This window comes from Propithecus coquereli, unplaced genomic scaffold (genome assembly GCF_000956105.1).
Source record: "Propithecus coquereli isolate 6110/MARCELLA unplaced genomic scaffold, Pcoq_1.0 Scaffold665, whole genome shotgun sequence".
NCBI classification, from domain to species: domain Eukaryota; kingdom Metazoa; phylum Chordata; class Mammalia; order Primates; family Indriidae; genus Propithecus; species Propithecus coquereli.
The window spans coordinates 102,477-118,585 of record NW_012152674.1 but is presented as its reverse complement, the minus strand read 5'-3'; the positions used below and the strand labels follow the sequence as shown (position 1 = coordinate 118,585).

Below are 16,109 nucleotides of genomic sequence, written 5' to 3'. Positions count from 1 at the left end.
AAGGGTAAAATTAAGACTTCCTTAAACATACGAGGTGCATTCTTTTTCTTGGCAAGTACTAGGGAATCTGTTCTTAAAAAATGAGAAGTAAACAAAGGGAAAGACATCAGATTCAAGAAACAGAGAATCAACACAGAGCAAAGAAAAGGGAAGCATCAAGATGACAGCTATGGTCTGAATGTGGACATCAAACAGCTAGATTAGATGAGGCACCAGTTGAGAGATTGTGAAATCATCATCTCATTTTACGAAAAAACATAACTGTAGATTAGCCAATATTTATATCAATATCAAACCAAGCTTTTGAAAAGTGTTAGTGGTCATTGGAAATGTCTGCTGGAGCATTTTTTTTTTAAATAGTAAAATACATAGAATATTAAGTCAAATGAATAGCAATGCCATGATCAATCCAACAAAAGTAAAGTTATTCTGAAAAGAATATATAATTCTTTGGTTAGGAATTATACCGCACATGTTGCCATAAAATGCAAACATTTACTTGCTTTAACCCCGAGTTGTAGTAATTCAATTAGGAGAATAATGAGGGGGAAATAGAATAAAATGATTGAAATACCAGGCTGGTTTCAAACTCCTGAGCTCAAACAATCCGCCCGCCTCGGCCTCCCAGAGTGCTAGGATTACAGGCGTGAGCCACCGCGCCCGGCCGGTATTCCATAGTTTTGAGATTCTTTCTAGTCATATTTCTGCTGCTGCTAAATGAGGTGAAATCAGAATAAGTTGAACACTTTAAAAGGATTTTTGTGTTAACCAGAAGGTACCTTTAATTGGTAGGATGGGCTGGCCAAGGTGGCTCACACCTGTAATCCTAGAACTCTGGGAGGCCGAGGTGGGAGGATCACTTGAGCTCAGGAGTTCGAGGTTGCTGTGAACTAGGCTGAGGCCACAGCACTGTAGCCTGTAGAACAGAGCGAGACTCTGTCTCAAAAAATAATAATAATAATAATAATTGGTAAGATACTATTTTGCCTATCATTTTTTATTTCTTAATCACTCTAGGGCAGACCCATGCGAGGGGTTATGGGGAGCAGTGATGGGAATAGTTAAGTTGAGGGGCCATTTCACAAGAGACTCCTCCTGTCAGGGACTCTGACTGGTACCTCTCCCTTTGTGCTCTTCTGACTTTTATTTTTTATTGATTTTTTTTTTTTTCTGAGTCACATCAAATAAAGATGTTCTGACTTTCAGTGTGGCTATTTCACCATAATATTTTGTTTGCTACTTTATAAAACTGATATTATCAAGTTTATATGTTTTCTTTTTTCAGAGCGTTCCCTGTAACTGGAGTTCTTTGGGAAGGTTATGTGTAGGAAAGGTGGAATGGCACCGGGAACAATCCAATGTTAGTTCCCACTCATTACTGTGAGACTTAATTCCCACTAGTGATTTGCATGAAGTCTTATGTGGAAGGGTCGCCAGGAATTAGAAAGCGTTGGGGAAAAGGCGAAAGTAGTCAAGGAGGGAAAGTCTACCTTACATAATTTTTGGAACTAGGTAGTTTAGAATTTAGAATAAAGTTCAAACAATCTTTTTTAAGCCTCTATTTCTGTTATGTGAATAAATTGAGCATTATGAGGAGGTGGAATGAACTGTGAACAAAGCCCTTATGCCTTTTATTCTCCTAGATTCTTGCAGTTTATTGATTTTTTAAAAAAATATATGTAATTTGAAACTAATATTTCCTATTTTTTTGTAGAGGTTTTATTCCCTATTTGTGTCATTATCCTCTTTTAGTTCATATTCTGGGGGGTTAAGGTTGAAAAATCAGCTAGTACCACATCCATTTAATAGGCAACAAGGATGAAGTCTACACATTTGGGGAACCGAATTTTTTCTTTCTTTTTTTTTTTAATTGAGGTGTAATTTACATACAATAGAATTTACGTGTGTGTGTGTACAATAAGTTTTGACAAACACATGCAGTTGTGTAACTACCACCATTGTCAAGGTATAGAACATTTGCTTAGCAATTTTTCTCCTTTTATATTCAGTCTCTCTTGCCAACCCAGCCCTTAGCAACCAGTGATCTGTTTTCTTCTGTCCCTATAGTTTTGCCTTTTTTAGAATGTCATAAAAATATAAATACTATAATCAATAATAATAATATAATCATACAGGAGAAGCCTTTGAGTCTAGCTTTTTTTCATTTAACATAGTGCATTTCAGACTGATCCATATTATTATATACATCAGTAATGCATTCCTTCTTATGACTGAGGAGTATCTCTGTGTCTAGTTGTATCACAGTTTATTTATCCATTTCCCATTTGAGAGAAATTTGAATTGTTTCTAGCTCTGGCAATTATAAATGAAACTGCTATAAAACATTTGCAGATGAGTTTTAGTGTGTTCACATGAGTTGTCATTTCACCTGGGCAAATACCTACGTTGTGTTATTTGGAAAGTATATGTTTAATTTTATTAATATAAGAAACTACCAAACTGTTGGCTAGAGTGGTTGTACCATTTTGCATTCCTACCAGCAACAGAGAACAGTTCCAGTTGAGAAGTTGAATACTTTTCATTATTTATTAACTTATTTGTAATTTGGAAACCCAGATATTCATTGGTCAGTACAAACTTAGGAGATGAGGAAAGCTTATAGGGTTATCTGAGGCTATCCTACCTCTAGGCAGCCTCTTTGAACCTCCACAATTGAACTTCCTTTTATAAGACATTATAATATTACTAATCTATTACACATTTTCCAAGGATGAGTGTGTAAGATAAACCAAAACTTAGGTCATATTTAGTTTCCATAGCCACTTAAATTTTTGATCTAGGAAAAGGTTTGACGGAAATGCTATTGAATCCTTTTGAACCTCCAGCATGTCTGTCCCAAATTATGGTTATATGGAGATAATACACACACAAAGTACAGTGTTACTGATATTATAATTGTAGTATAAGGACTTTTTAAAAAACAGCTTTTTCAAGATATAGCTTACATACTATGAAGTTCACCTATTTAAAGTATACACATTCAGTGGTTTTTCATATATTTACAGAGTTGTATAGCTATCACCATAATTTAATTTTCATCGCTCCTCAAAGAAACTCTGCCCATGGAGTCATTCCCTATCCAGTAATCTACTTTTGCCTCTACAGATTTGCCTATAAAGGTTGAATATTTTGTGTAAACAAGACCTTACCAGTATATGATCTTGGGTGATTCACTTCTTTCACTTGGCATAAAGGGTTTTTTTTTTTTTTTAATTTTTATTTATTTATTTCCACCTTTCCCCTGCCCCCCGACATAAAGGTTTTAAGGTTCACCTATGTTGTAGCATATATCACTTCTTCATTCCTTTTTTTTTTGACACAAGGTCTCTCTTTCTCTGTTGCCCGGGCTAGAGTGCAGTGTCGTCGTCATAGCTCACTACTTCAACCTCAAACTCTTGGGCTCAGGTGATCCTCCTGCCTCAGCCTCCTTGGTAGCTGGGACTACAGGCTCGCACCCCACCATACCTGGCTAAATTTTTAATTATTTATTTTTTATTTTTATTTTTTAGTAGAGACGGGATCTTGCTCTTGCTCAGGCTGGTCTTGAACTCTTGAGCTCAAGTAATCTTCCTGCCTTGGCCTCCCAAAGTGCTAGAATTATAGGCATGAGCTACTGTGCCTGGCCCCTAGGCCCTAATCTTCTAATTTTTCATTCAGCTAACATTTTTTTTAATGTTCTTAGGTTCTTCTTTGTTTCTTTCTTTCTTTCTTTCTTTTTTTTTTTTGAAATTTTGTTATTATTATGGGTACATAATGTATGTATTTATGGGGTATATGTGAGGTTTTGATACAGGTATATAATGTGTAATAATCAAATCAGGGTAATTTGGGGTATCACCTCAAGAATCCATCTGTCCTTCCTTTGTGTTAGGAACATTCTGACTCCACTCTTTTAGTTATTTTAAAGTATACCATAACAGATTGTTGATTATAGTCACTTTGTTGTGCTGTCAAATATTGTTCATTCTGCTTTGGTGCAGTGTCTCATGCCTGTAATCCCAGCACTGTGGGAGACCAAGGTGGAAGGATTGCCTGAGCCCAGGAGTTTGAGAGCAGCCTGGGCAACATAGTGAGACGCTATCTCTACAGAAAAAATTTTTTTAGTTAACTGTGCGTGGTGGCATGTACCTGTAGTCCTAGCTACTCAGGAAGCTGAGGCAGGAGGATCACTTGGGCCTAGGAGTTCAAGACTGCAGTGAGCTCTCTTAACCACTGCACTCCATCCCAGTGACAGAGCAAGACCCTGACTCTTCAAGAAAAAAATTGTTCATTCTTCCTACCTATATTTTTGTACCCATTAACCATCCCCACTGCCCTCACTGCTACCTTTTCCAGCCTCTGGTAACCATTTTATTCTCTGTCTCCATGAGATCAATTGTTTTACTTTTTAGCTCCCACATAGGAGTGAAAACATGTGAAATTTGTCTTTCTGTGTTTGGCTTATTTCAGTTAACAAAGTGGTCTCCAGTTCCATTGATGTTGCTGCAAATGACAGGATTTCATTCTTTTTATGAATGAATAATATTCCATTGTGTATATGTACGATATTTTCTTTATCCATTTATCTGTTGGTGGACACTTAGGTTGATTCTAAATCTTGGAAATTGTGAATAGTGCTGCAGTAAGCATGCGTGGGCAGTTACCTTTTTGATATACTGATTTTCTTTCTTTTGGATATATATAGCAGTGGGATTGCTGGATCATATGGTAGTTCTCTTTTTAGTTTTTTGTGGAAACGCCATACTATTCTCCATAGTGATTGCACTAATTTACATTCCCACCAACAGTGTACGAGGATTCCCCTTTCTTCACATCCCTGCCAGCATTCATTATTGCCTGTCTTTTGAATAAAAGCCATTTTAACTGGAGTGAGATGATATCTCATTGGAGTTTTGATTTTTTGCATTTCTGTGATGACTAAGGATGTTTAACATTTTTTCATATACCCACTGCGCGAGCTAACATTCATATGTACCTACGATGTACCGAGATCGATGCCAAATACTGAGTCCACAGCAATCGTTAAGATCTAGTTTCTAGGCCAGGCACAGTGGCTCACGCCTGTAATCCTAGCACTTTGGGAGACTCAAACAGGAGGATCCCTTGAGGCCAGGAGTTTGATACCATCCTGACAAGAGCAAGACCCCATCTCTACAAAAAGTGGAAAAATAAGCCAGGCATGGTGGCACACACCTGTAGTCCCAACTTCTCAGGAAGCTGAGGCAGGATGATCACTTGAGTTCAGGAGGCTGAGGTTGCAGCAAGCTGTGATGACACCACTGCACTCAAGCCCAGGCAACAGAGCAAGACCCTGTCTCAAAAAAAAGAAAAAGGTCTAGTTTCTGCCCTCAAATAGCTCGGTCTCATGAGAGTGCTATATTAAAGAATCAAGAAACAAAGTATTACAAATTATTACAAAGGTTTGGTAGAGACGTTGTCCAAGGGAATAGACTGCCAAAGGCCTAATAAGAGTGGCTAGCACAAACTAAAGATGGATTCTCTGCTGGCACTTTTAAGAGCTTCATGTAGCCAGGTGTGATGGCTCATGCCTATAATCTTAGCACTCTGGGAAGCTGAGGTGGGCAGATTGTTTGAGCTCAGGAGTTTGAGACCAGCCTGAGCAAGAGCGAGACCCTGTCTCTACTAAAAAATAGAAATAAATTAGCTGAACAACTAAAAATGTATATAAAAAATTAACGGGGCATAGTAGTGCTTGCCTGTAGTCCCAGCTACTCCGGAGGCTCAGGCAGTAGGATTGCTTGAGCCCAGGAGTTTGAGGTTGCTGTGAGCGAGGCCGATGCCACGGCACTCTAGCCCGGGCAACAGAGTGAGACTCTGTCTCTACTAAAAAAAATAGAGAATTTTGTGTATATTGACTCATCTAATTTTTACAGTAATCCTTTGCAATATGTGCCAGAGGAACAGGCACTTCCCAGGCAGGGTAGCAGAAGGATGGGTGGGGAAGGCTTGTGTACAGCTGGAAAGCAAAACGATACTCTGCCCATTCTTTTGACTTATTTTTAATCACATTTATTTTGAAATTTCAAAGAACTGTAAAATGAGAGTTTGAGGCAATTTTATTTTTATTAGAAAGTTTTCAAAAGGCTGTGGAATACCACATCGCATGAATGGGCCTGAACAAATAAGCAAACAAACAAAAAGGCTGTGCAACACTGGCCTGGTCCTTATCTGTAACATGGGGATAAAGATGGCACATATTGCAAAGGATTATTGTAAAAATCAGATGAGTTAATATACACAAAGCCCCCCCTTTTTTTTTTTTTTTTTTTTTTGAGACAGTCTCACTCTGTTGCCCGAGCTAGAGTGCCATGGCATCGGCTTCGCTCACAGCAACCTCAAACTCCTGGGCTCAAGCGATCCTACTGCCTCAGCCTCCCGAGTAGCTGGGACTACAGGCATGCGCCACTGTGCCCAGCTAATTTTTTTATACATATATGTTTAGTCTTCCAGTTAATTTCTTTCTGTTTGTTTTAGTAGAGACGGGGTCTCGCTCTTGCTCAGGCTGGTCTCGAACTCCTGCGCTCAAATGATCCTCCCACCTTGGCCTCCCAGAGTGCTAGGATTACAGGCGTGAGCCACCACACCCGGCCGGTATTTTATGTTTTTATGTGTATTATTTAATTTAGTCCTCAGTATAGCACTGAGGTTAGTGTACTTCCCCCACTTTTTACAAAGGAAGAAACTCAGAGAAGTAAGCATCACAGAGCCAAGATCGAGTCGAAGATGGTCTGGCTTCATAGTCATGGCTCTTGGTAATTGCTGCTCTTAGAACCTATTGAAAAATGGATTAGGGAGCCCCAGAAACTCACTGTTAATAGCATTTGTTGATTTGACCTAACTATATTCCTTAATTTTACAAATATTTATTGAATACTGTTGTATACCAGGCATTATGCTGGACAATAGGGAGGAGAACAAAACAAACAAGATCTTTACCCTCATGGAGTTTACATGCTAATAGGGATTGGATATTTAAATTGATTTGCATTTTGCTTAATTTGTTTAGTGCAGGTATCTTGTTACATACATACATACACACACACACACACACCTATATACACATGCACGTGTATCGCTTTGGATTTGTTTTTCTAAAAGGGGAGGAGGGATGAAAATATTTTTGTGTGTGGGTATAGATTAACAAGTTTGGGGAACTTCTTTATACTAACTACATCTTGTACCTAGAATTTCAGAGAAACTGCAGGAAAAATTCTTTATGAATTGTATTTATATTCTTAGAAAGGTTTTTGATTTTTAATGTTTCATAACGGGAATTTTCAAACATATTTGAACGTGGAAAGACTTTATTAAACCCCCATGTATCTGTCATGTAGCTTCAATAATTATCAGCTCAACCTTGTAGAAAGCCAATTGTAGTAGATAATTGACTTCAAGGCTAATATTCAATTTATAGATTAATCTCTTTTATATTAAGTTTTATGAATAATTGTTTTTCTTCAAAGTAATTTTATCTATGACTTATATAAGTTCAAATAATGAGATATATGGTCATCTAATACTGTAAGCTGTTATATTTTGAATCCGCTCTATTAATGTTTTGAAATGGAAGCTTCTTAAGACTGAATTAGGCATATGTCTCCATGTAGTTTTCAGTTGAATGCTGTATAACATTTAGAGAAAGGCATTTGTTGAAAATTACTGGTTTCTGGCAGGGCACAGTGGCTCATGCCTATAATCACATTTTGGAAGGCCAAGGCAGGAGGAGTACTTGAGGTCAAGAGTTCGAGACCAGCCTGAGCAACATAGCAAGAGCCCGTCTCTACAAAAAAATAAAAATTAGTTGGGCGTGGTGGCACGTGCATATAGTCCCAGCTACTCGGGAAGCTGAGACAGGAGGATTGGTTGAGCCCAGGAGTTCAGTGAGCTGTGTTGATGCCACTACACTCTAGCCCAGGCAACAGAGCAAGACCCTGTCTCAAAAAATAGAAAAGAAAAGAAAATTACCAGTTACTGGCAAATATACTTTTAGCACTCTGTCGTATTTTGCAGAGAAAAGTGAAATCAGTGGTATAGTGCAGTAACTGTAATTCTCTTTTTCAGTTGGATCTTTGTTGTTGTTATTGCTTGTAGCATGATAAAATTCATAGAGGTATAGCAAACAAATTTGTTTTTACGATTACATACTGATTTGGATTTATTTCTTTTGCACAGAAGGAAATGTACAAATTACAACTGAAACTCTGCTAAAATCCATTGAAGAAGTACAAGGTATGAAGGTCAATGGGACTAAGAGGAATAATAATGAAGGACACAAGAATGGCAACGTGAGTAAAGGTCTCTCAGCAGGGTGCAGCGAGTACCCAGAAGTAGACAAAATCATGGCCAGTGGTGAGATTTCAGAAACCAGCAGATTGGTTACCCTAGAGCCTTTAACCTTTGCGGACCCTGGATTAACAGAAGCAACTCCTAAAGAGAAAGACTGTGAAGAATTAAAAACTTCTTGGTTGTCATTATTACCAGGGAACAGTGCCATTTGCAAAGTGGACAGTGGGAAGGAAGAGTTGTGTAAATTTAACCTTGTCTGTGAAGCAGCTGACAATCACCCACAGATTCATGGCCACCATCATGAAAAACAGAGTTCTGCGCCTGATGGTCCCATAGCCAGAAGAAATGTAGTTGCTATAGAACCCTTGGAAGAAAATTCTGAAGTTTCATGTTTCACATCAGATTTGTCTGGTCCAGAATCCAGAACATTTTCCTTAGAAAAATGTGGTTTTGAAGGAGATGGTTTGCTGAAGGGATCTGCCGAAACGACAGACAATTCCTGTTTTGATGGGGATGATCAAAACAAGAACTCGACTTCTAGAGAAGAAAATGAAGAACAATGTTGGAATCCCAGGAGTGAAAGAGGGGAACTCTTTCCTGTTAATGCCACACAGCCAGAAAAGGAGATTGGTCATCATTGTTCTGGTGGAAAAAAGACTGTTGATTCCCCAAAAGAAAATATCCACAATAACTATTGCATTCAAGGCAGTCTCCATACAGAGAGATGTGGTTCATTAATGCCCAATTCTTTTCCTGAAGCCACAGAAGTAATGTTTAAAAAAAGTGATTTGAAAATTGCTTTAGACATTCAAGATAACTCGACAAACTCTGAGGACCATAGAGAAACTTTTGTTAACATGAGCCATGCAGGTGAACACTCTGAAAAAAGCAATTTTTCCTCCTCGAAGCAGGTTGAAGAGCCAGAACAGATAACCACTATAGAGCCCAATATGTTACATGAAAAGATTTACTGTAAAGACTCTAACTCCTTAGTCAACATCCAGAGAAATCTGGAAGGTGACACCCATTTAAATGAAGCATCATGTAATGATTTTCTGTTTGAAAGAAAATCTCTTGTGAGTTTAATGCCAGAGGATCAGATAAGTCCTATAAATGAGGTTTTAAAACCCAGCAAAGATATTGTTCAGTTGCCACCATCCCCAGAATTTGATTACAGACCTGACAATATTCCACATTTAGATGAACAGAGCATTGCCTGTGAGATGAATAAACTTTCTTGTACTGATGAACTTGTTGTAAACAAAGTAGAAAGTGAATGTGTTTTAAATCAACAAGTGTCCCTTAATTCTCCAGACCACACAAAGTTGCCAACTGACTTTCTACAAAATATAAACAAAGAGATGCCTTTAGCAAAAAGCAAAGATGCCCAACAGAGCCATCACCCTCCATTAGAGGATGGAGCAGATGTCCTTGCTAATACTCAGACCATTCCCATTAAGAGAAAAATGAAGGACATCTCTCCACCAGGTAACAAAACCTGTGGTGCCTCTTCAAACAGTCTCACCTTAAACATCAAACCAGAAAACCTAGAGAGAAAAAAAGAAATGGCTGATTCAAGAACAAAAGATCTACATTCCAGGCTTCTCTCAAGTAAGAAAGAAGTAGCTAGCTTTCCTCAAGTGGTCTCTGTTACAGAACGTCACAATGCTCAATCTCAGGATATGTCTAGCTGTCATTGTGTAGGAAAAAATGCACCAGAAGAGAACATGCATTCTGTTTGTGCTGCTTTTGAATCCAGCAGAATCAGCCTGAAAGTTGATAACTCTTTGATAACAAAATGTGAAAATGCAGTTCAGCACAGCACTAACCACTCCCAAGGAACAGAAGACTCTGTGGAAGGTAGCAGCCATAAAGTGAGTTATACATCAGAGGCAAGTGAACCTGATGGGAGAAAAACTAAAGGCAGCCTTCCAGGAGATGAGATCAGAAATGAGATGACAGCAGGCACATTAAATAGTGGAGTTTCAAACAAAACTGTTCTTACCACCAGTCACATCACACCCAGTGAGGAAAAATTAGAAGGAATGAAACAGGATATATCCAAAGAGACTGTATTTTGTAAGTATAACATCTCTGATTGTGCCACGCAAGAACTACACCAATCTGTAAACATTCCAAGTCCTGAAATATTGTTGGACCAGTCTCCTACTGTTACCTTCTCCAACCTTAGAAACATGAACAAAGCAGTGGAAACCCTTGATCAGGCAAATGAAGTCCTTGACTGCCAGAGTAATCAAAACAGACCTGACAAATGCAGAAATGAAGATAAACCAGCTAAGGAGACACTGGGTGGTGACCAGAGAGAGACTGTCACAGAGCCTAACAGGGAGGTACGCCACCACCAGAAGGATCTGCTGGTCATTTCAGGCAGTAATAACCCACAGTCTTGTGGGAGACCAAAGAAAGATGATTTGAAAGGAGACTGTGAAAATATTTCTGGTTGTGAAGAGTCCACAGATGGTATGGTGGCTACCATCAACACAGACGGTAGTAATAAGCCTACAGAAGGCATGCCGGACATGAAAGCAACTAGTACACTTGATAGTGGTAGAAGGCAAGGTGGACTGGCATTTAAGGAAACCTCTAGAAGTACCTTGTCTCAGAGAGGAGAACTGAATGCTGCATTTGTAGGAATGACTGACCAGGACTCCGATTTCCCAGATGCTGCTGATTCTACAGTGGGATCTCTTGAAATAAAAAAATCATATGAAGAGAAAGCATGTAGATCTTTAAAAGACTGTGAAATGGAAAACTGTCCAGAGTCTTGTGCCCAGGAGATAGAGTCTGTTTCAGATCATGAACCAAATACAAGAATATTGGATAGAGTAAATGTGTCTTTAAATTATAATCTTCATGAACAGCAAAGTAAAGGAGCATCTCTGAGAGAAACACAAGAAATGACTGAAGGATCAAGACTAGAAATATATTCTGAATTCTGCAAAGAAAATATCACTGAAATTTCCTTGAAAGAGCCGACATCTTCTAGATGCCAAGATGAGAACCCTTTTTCCCTAGGGAGCCTGGAATCTGTTGAGATAATGCCTTTGTGTCTGTCTTCTCAAGAAAATTCAGAAACTAATATTAATAGTGAAGAAACTGACCTGAAAACTGTTTTTAAACCGAGATTCGATGAAATGCTTTGTGAAAATGTAAAGGACTGCACGGTCCTGCCTGAGATGAAGGAAGGAATATCAAGAGACATAAATAATTCTGGTGGAGAAGGCAGCATATATGTCAGCGTGGAAAAGAATGCCTGCAAAGCTTGTCATCCTTGTGAGAATGCCACATATAGACATTTGCCTTTGACAATGGAAATGGTACCTAAAGTGACAGGAGAAGAAACTGAAGAACATCAGAGGGGACCACTGGGTCACTTAACTGTTGGGGAGGAATCTGAAGAGATGATTATCAGAGGAGATAATGCTAGTGATAATGTGAGCAAGATTTCTCAGACCCACTTTAAATGCCAAAGGATGCTTGGTGTTGCTAGAAAACACCAAAACCAGAGGGTTTTGGACTGCATGTTGCAGAAGGAAGAGGAATATATACATCGAAAAGCACATACAATATCGGAACAATGTGTATCCTCCAACATGTTGTTAGACGATACCCAAAACAAGAACCAACCTAAGGTTGATGACAGAGATGATTCCACCATGATGAAAGAAATCACCTTAGCAAAGCTGGCCAAGGGGGACGTTGCTGCAGTTATTCAGAAGTTGGAAAACCAAAAGGAAGAAAACTTATGCCATCCTTTAAAGAAGGACATTGAATCATGCACAGGTCCTTGTCTTCCTGGTGCCCCCAGGAAAGCACAAGACCCCAACACTGCTGGGTGTGATCAGATACATGGTGCCTTTGCAAAGAAAAAAGTACTTCTTTTAAAGAAGCAGCCTCATCGGACATGTAAGAAAGTTTTGTGTCAGGAGCAAGTCAGTGTGGGGAGAAAAATAAGCAAAATCAGAAGTTCTGCCTTTTTAAAGAGTTCCTCTGATCCCATCCCCACAAAAGTACACAGACTGCTTAGTTCAAGTGCTGTGTCTGCATCTACACGATTGGAACCCAAAACACCACCTGCCAGGAGCTTAATTAGCCACATACCAAAGCAGAAGGCTACACCATGCCATCCCTTGAGGAGCCTGAATTTTAGGAAGCCTACCAAAGAATCAGCCTTACTAAACAAGCTGTCCATCCTTGCCTCCAAACTGGCCCCAGCCACAAAGACCACCCAGAAACTGAGATATCGGCGATGTTCCTCTGAACTTCTTCCAATGGCTAAAACCTACAAGCGTCTCAGATATAAACGGCTCCTGGATGGATTTTCATACAACACACTGCAGCTGAATCCATATTTGGCAGCTAGTGGATGGGATAAGAGGCCTAACAGTAAGCCCTTGGCACTTTATTCTCTTGAAGCCATCAAAATGAGCTTCATAGATTTGAGCAACAAGATGCCATCGCTGCCGTTTGGTTCCGAAATCTTCCCAGTATCCTTTCATGCGAAATCAGGCTCAGATTGCATGACTGAGTCCTCAAGGACTTTTCCTGAGCACTGTGCTCCAGCAAGGCTTGCCTTAGGAGAGGCTCCCCAGTGCCCGTCACAGCCTCCCAAGTGGACCTTTTCTTTCTTCTTGTCCCACGGTTGCCCTGGGATGGCCACATTCAGGAAAGACACTGGCCTCCATAGTCAGGCACACACTCAGGCTCCTCCACAGCCTCCAGCTTCTCTCCAAGACTATGGAGGCACTGCCATAGTCCAGACCAGAGCAGACTGCTCTGTCCTTGGCCTTCACACACTTCTAGCACTTTGTTCCCCAGGATGTTACCGAATCTGGACAAAAAAACGGAGCTTCTCCAGTCACATGCCTACCATGCAGAGGCTCTTCATGACCCAGTTTATACAGAGCTTGAAAGGGTTGAGGTCTCCAGCCTCCATAGCAGACAAGATCTTCTGTTCTCTGCCCTATTCAGTGGGCAGAGTGCTGTCCATTTGGAGTCAGCATGGGCCTTCCGCCTGCTCCTTCGAAATCTCCGCTCTTCATTCCACTCACAGCAAGCGGCAGCCAACTCTGGGCACCATGAGCAGGTAAAATCTGTCCCATTCTTTGTAAATATCGCCGCGTTTGCTTCCTGCCAGTGGGGAGAAAAGAGGGGCTCTACTAGAAATGCAAGGCTATTTGGAGTCCTCTTTGTATCTGCATTTTCTGTTTATCTTGCCAAATCTCTGCTGAGAAAATGCAATAATAAATCTTAAGCATAGACATCCTCCCGAGTCTCCTGTGGAATCCACTCCTGTATTGCACCATTCTTTTTTCTGTACATTTTATTCTTCAAACTATCAAGTCTTTTGAATCTTCTTTTCTCCTCTTGCCCCCCACCTTACAGAGAACAAACACTCATTACAAGTGGAAGACTATAAATAGGGGCAGATAATCGCTTGTAACTATATCTTGTTCACAAATTATTATACAGCCACCTGACTCAGTGTTTGTTATGTAGAGAATATAGGATAAATACTTTTTAACAAATGAATAAATTATGTAGGTATCACCATGTCTCGTTCATGAACCTCTACATTTCTTTCTGCAGTGTGGAGGCTTCAAATTGTTTTAGTTTAAGGATTTATAGAATTTAAAGTGAACTGGGAAGGAGTTCTTGTGGTTTGACCATGAGAATACTTAAAAATAATTTCATCAATATCATTATACCTTCTAATTGAAAATAAGAGAAGAAAAAGAATTTGAGACTTAAACTACTCATCTTAAGAATCCCTAAAGAGCTGCTATAGACATAATAGAGAAATCCTTCTATTTGTGATTCTTTGGGTAAACAGAAACTTTTTATTTTTATTTATTTTTTTTAGAGACAGGGTCTCACTTTGTTGCCCAGGCTGATCTTAAGCGATCTTCCTACCTTGGCCTCCCAAAGTGTTGGGATTATAAGTATGAGTGACCACGCCCAGTGGGAAACTCTAACTTGCCCTTACCATTGCTATAGTTGAAAAATTAAACAACAGCAACAGTGAAAAAGCCTTAATATTCCAAAAAAATAGCCTAGGAGATACTTTGTTCTTTGTGTGTCTCTATGCAATCTCTAATGAGAATCATTATTCTTTTTTTTTTTTTTTTTTTGAGACCGGGTCTCACTATATTGCCCAGGCTGGACTCGAACTCTTGGACTCTACCAATCCTCCTGGCTCAGCCTCCTGAGTAACTGGGACTATAGATGCATGCTGCTGAGCCTGGCTCAGAATCATTCTGGGTCATTTAAAAGCTGCTGGTGCATATTGTGCAATGCTCTGCGCATCTTAGCAGAAAACTGAATAAATAAAAGGGTTCCAGAAAAAACACTCCAGAAGCTGAACATTGCTGATTGAAATTGAAAGATGAATTACTATTATAAGTACTCGTCCTATAGTTAATAGAAAAATAGTCACTTCTTATAAGGTAGCTGTAAAAATACGTTAGAATGAATCAAATTGTTTAAAATAATGGTATACTGCTCTTATTGTCTAGTTTGTCGGTATGCCTCTAAAGTCTCATGATTGCTCTGCTGTGTATCTATGGTACACACTTTAAATTGTGCTACTTTCTTTAAACTATATTTATTCCTGAATTTAGTGTAGAGGGTACATACTGCACCCTGTGAAGGTATGATCCTTTGGCCCTTTTTCCTCTTCCAGAACTCTTTCCCACCCGACTTTTTTGTTTCTTGATGTAGAATATTTTCTCTCTATGCCTTATTTCCTATGTCTGGCTTTTATTTTATTTAAATTCAGGTGGAAGCTGGAGGTGAGGTGGTGTTTGTAGAGACTTTTTCTTCTCATTGGTTCTAAAAAAGCACCTTAACATCATGTGCCTGGGCTTAGAGTTTAGAAGGTTGCTGTTTTTCTAAACACACTTAGAAATGCAAGATAAATCGGGTAGCCCCAGAAAACAAGACTTAACAAAGATTTATCTTAGTTTCCACAGAATTTTGTTCTCCAGCACTCTATAATACAGGTTGGATGGGACACAGTGGCTCACACCTGTAATCCTAGTGCTTTACAGGCAGGAAGATTGCTTGAGGCCAGGAGCTCAAGACCCAGGCTATTTTACAAAAAATAGAAAAATTAGCCAGGCATGGTGGCACATGCCTGTACTCTCCCAGCTACTCTGGAGGCTGAGGCAGGAGGATCACTTGAACCCAGGAGTTTGAGGTTGTAGTGAGCTATGATGATGCCACTGCACTCTAGCCCAGGTGACAGAGCAAGACCCCCTCTCAAAAAAATAAAATAAAAGTCCCTCTAATTACGGACAGGGGTGTTGTCAATAAACTTTAAAAAAAAATACAGGCTGGACAGACATCTTTTTTGGCTTTTTTATAGATGCTGAGACTATAGCTTCTCAGCTATAAAACTCAGCCATATGTAAACTTCCAGAGGCACATAAACATTTTTTCCTAAGCCAGATCATGAATTGGTTAGGGTTTCAACTGAGTTAGAACTAGAACCCAGGGCTCCTGGTCCCTGATTCAGTCAGCTGCTTTGCCAGTGTTCCATTCTGCCTCTCATTCCTTTTTTTTTTTTTTTTTTTTGAGACAGAGTCTCGCTCTGTTGCCCTGGCTAGAGTGAGTGCCATGCGTTAGCCTAGCTCACAGCAACCTCAAACTCCTGGGCTCAAGTGATCGTACTGCCTCAGCCTCCCGGGTAGCTGGGACTACGGGCATGCGCCACCATGCCCGGCTAATTTTTTCTATATATTTTTAGTTGTCCAGCTAAT

At 39.6% G+C, this 16,109-nt stretch overlaps 1 protein-coding gene across 1 annotated transcript in view; it reads left to right on the top strand.

Annotated features, from left to right (window-relative positions):
* Positions 1–16,109, top strand: part of PRR14L (proline rich 14-like) — a 78,014-nt gene that overhangs the window by 31,507 nt on the left and 30,398 nt on the right. The window contains exon 4 of the mRNA XM_012660434.1: positions 8,215–13,435. Coding sequence (XP_012515888.1) covers positions 8,215–13,435 — 5,221 coding nt within the window. The remainder of the gene's footprint in view (positions 1–8,214; positions 13,436–16,109) is intronic.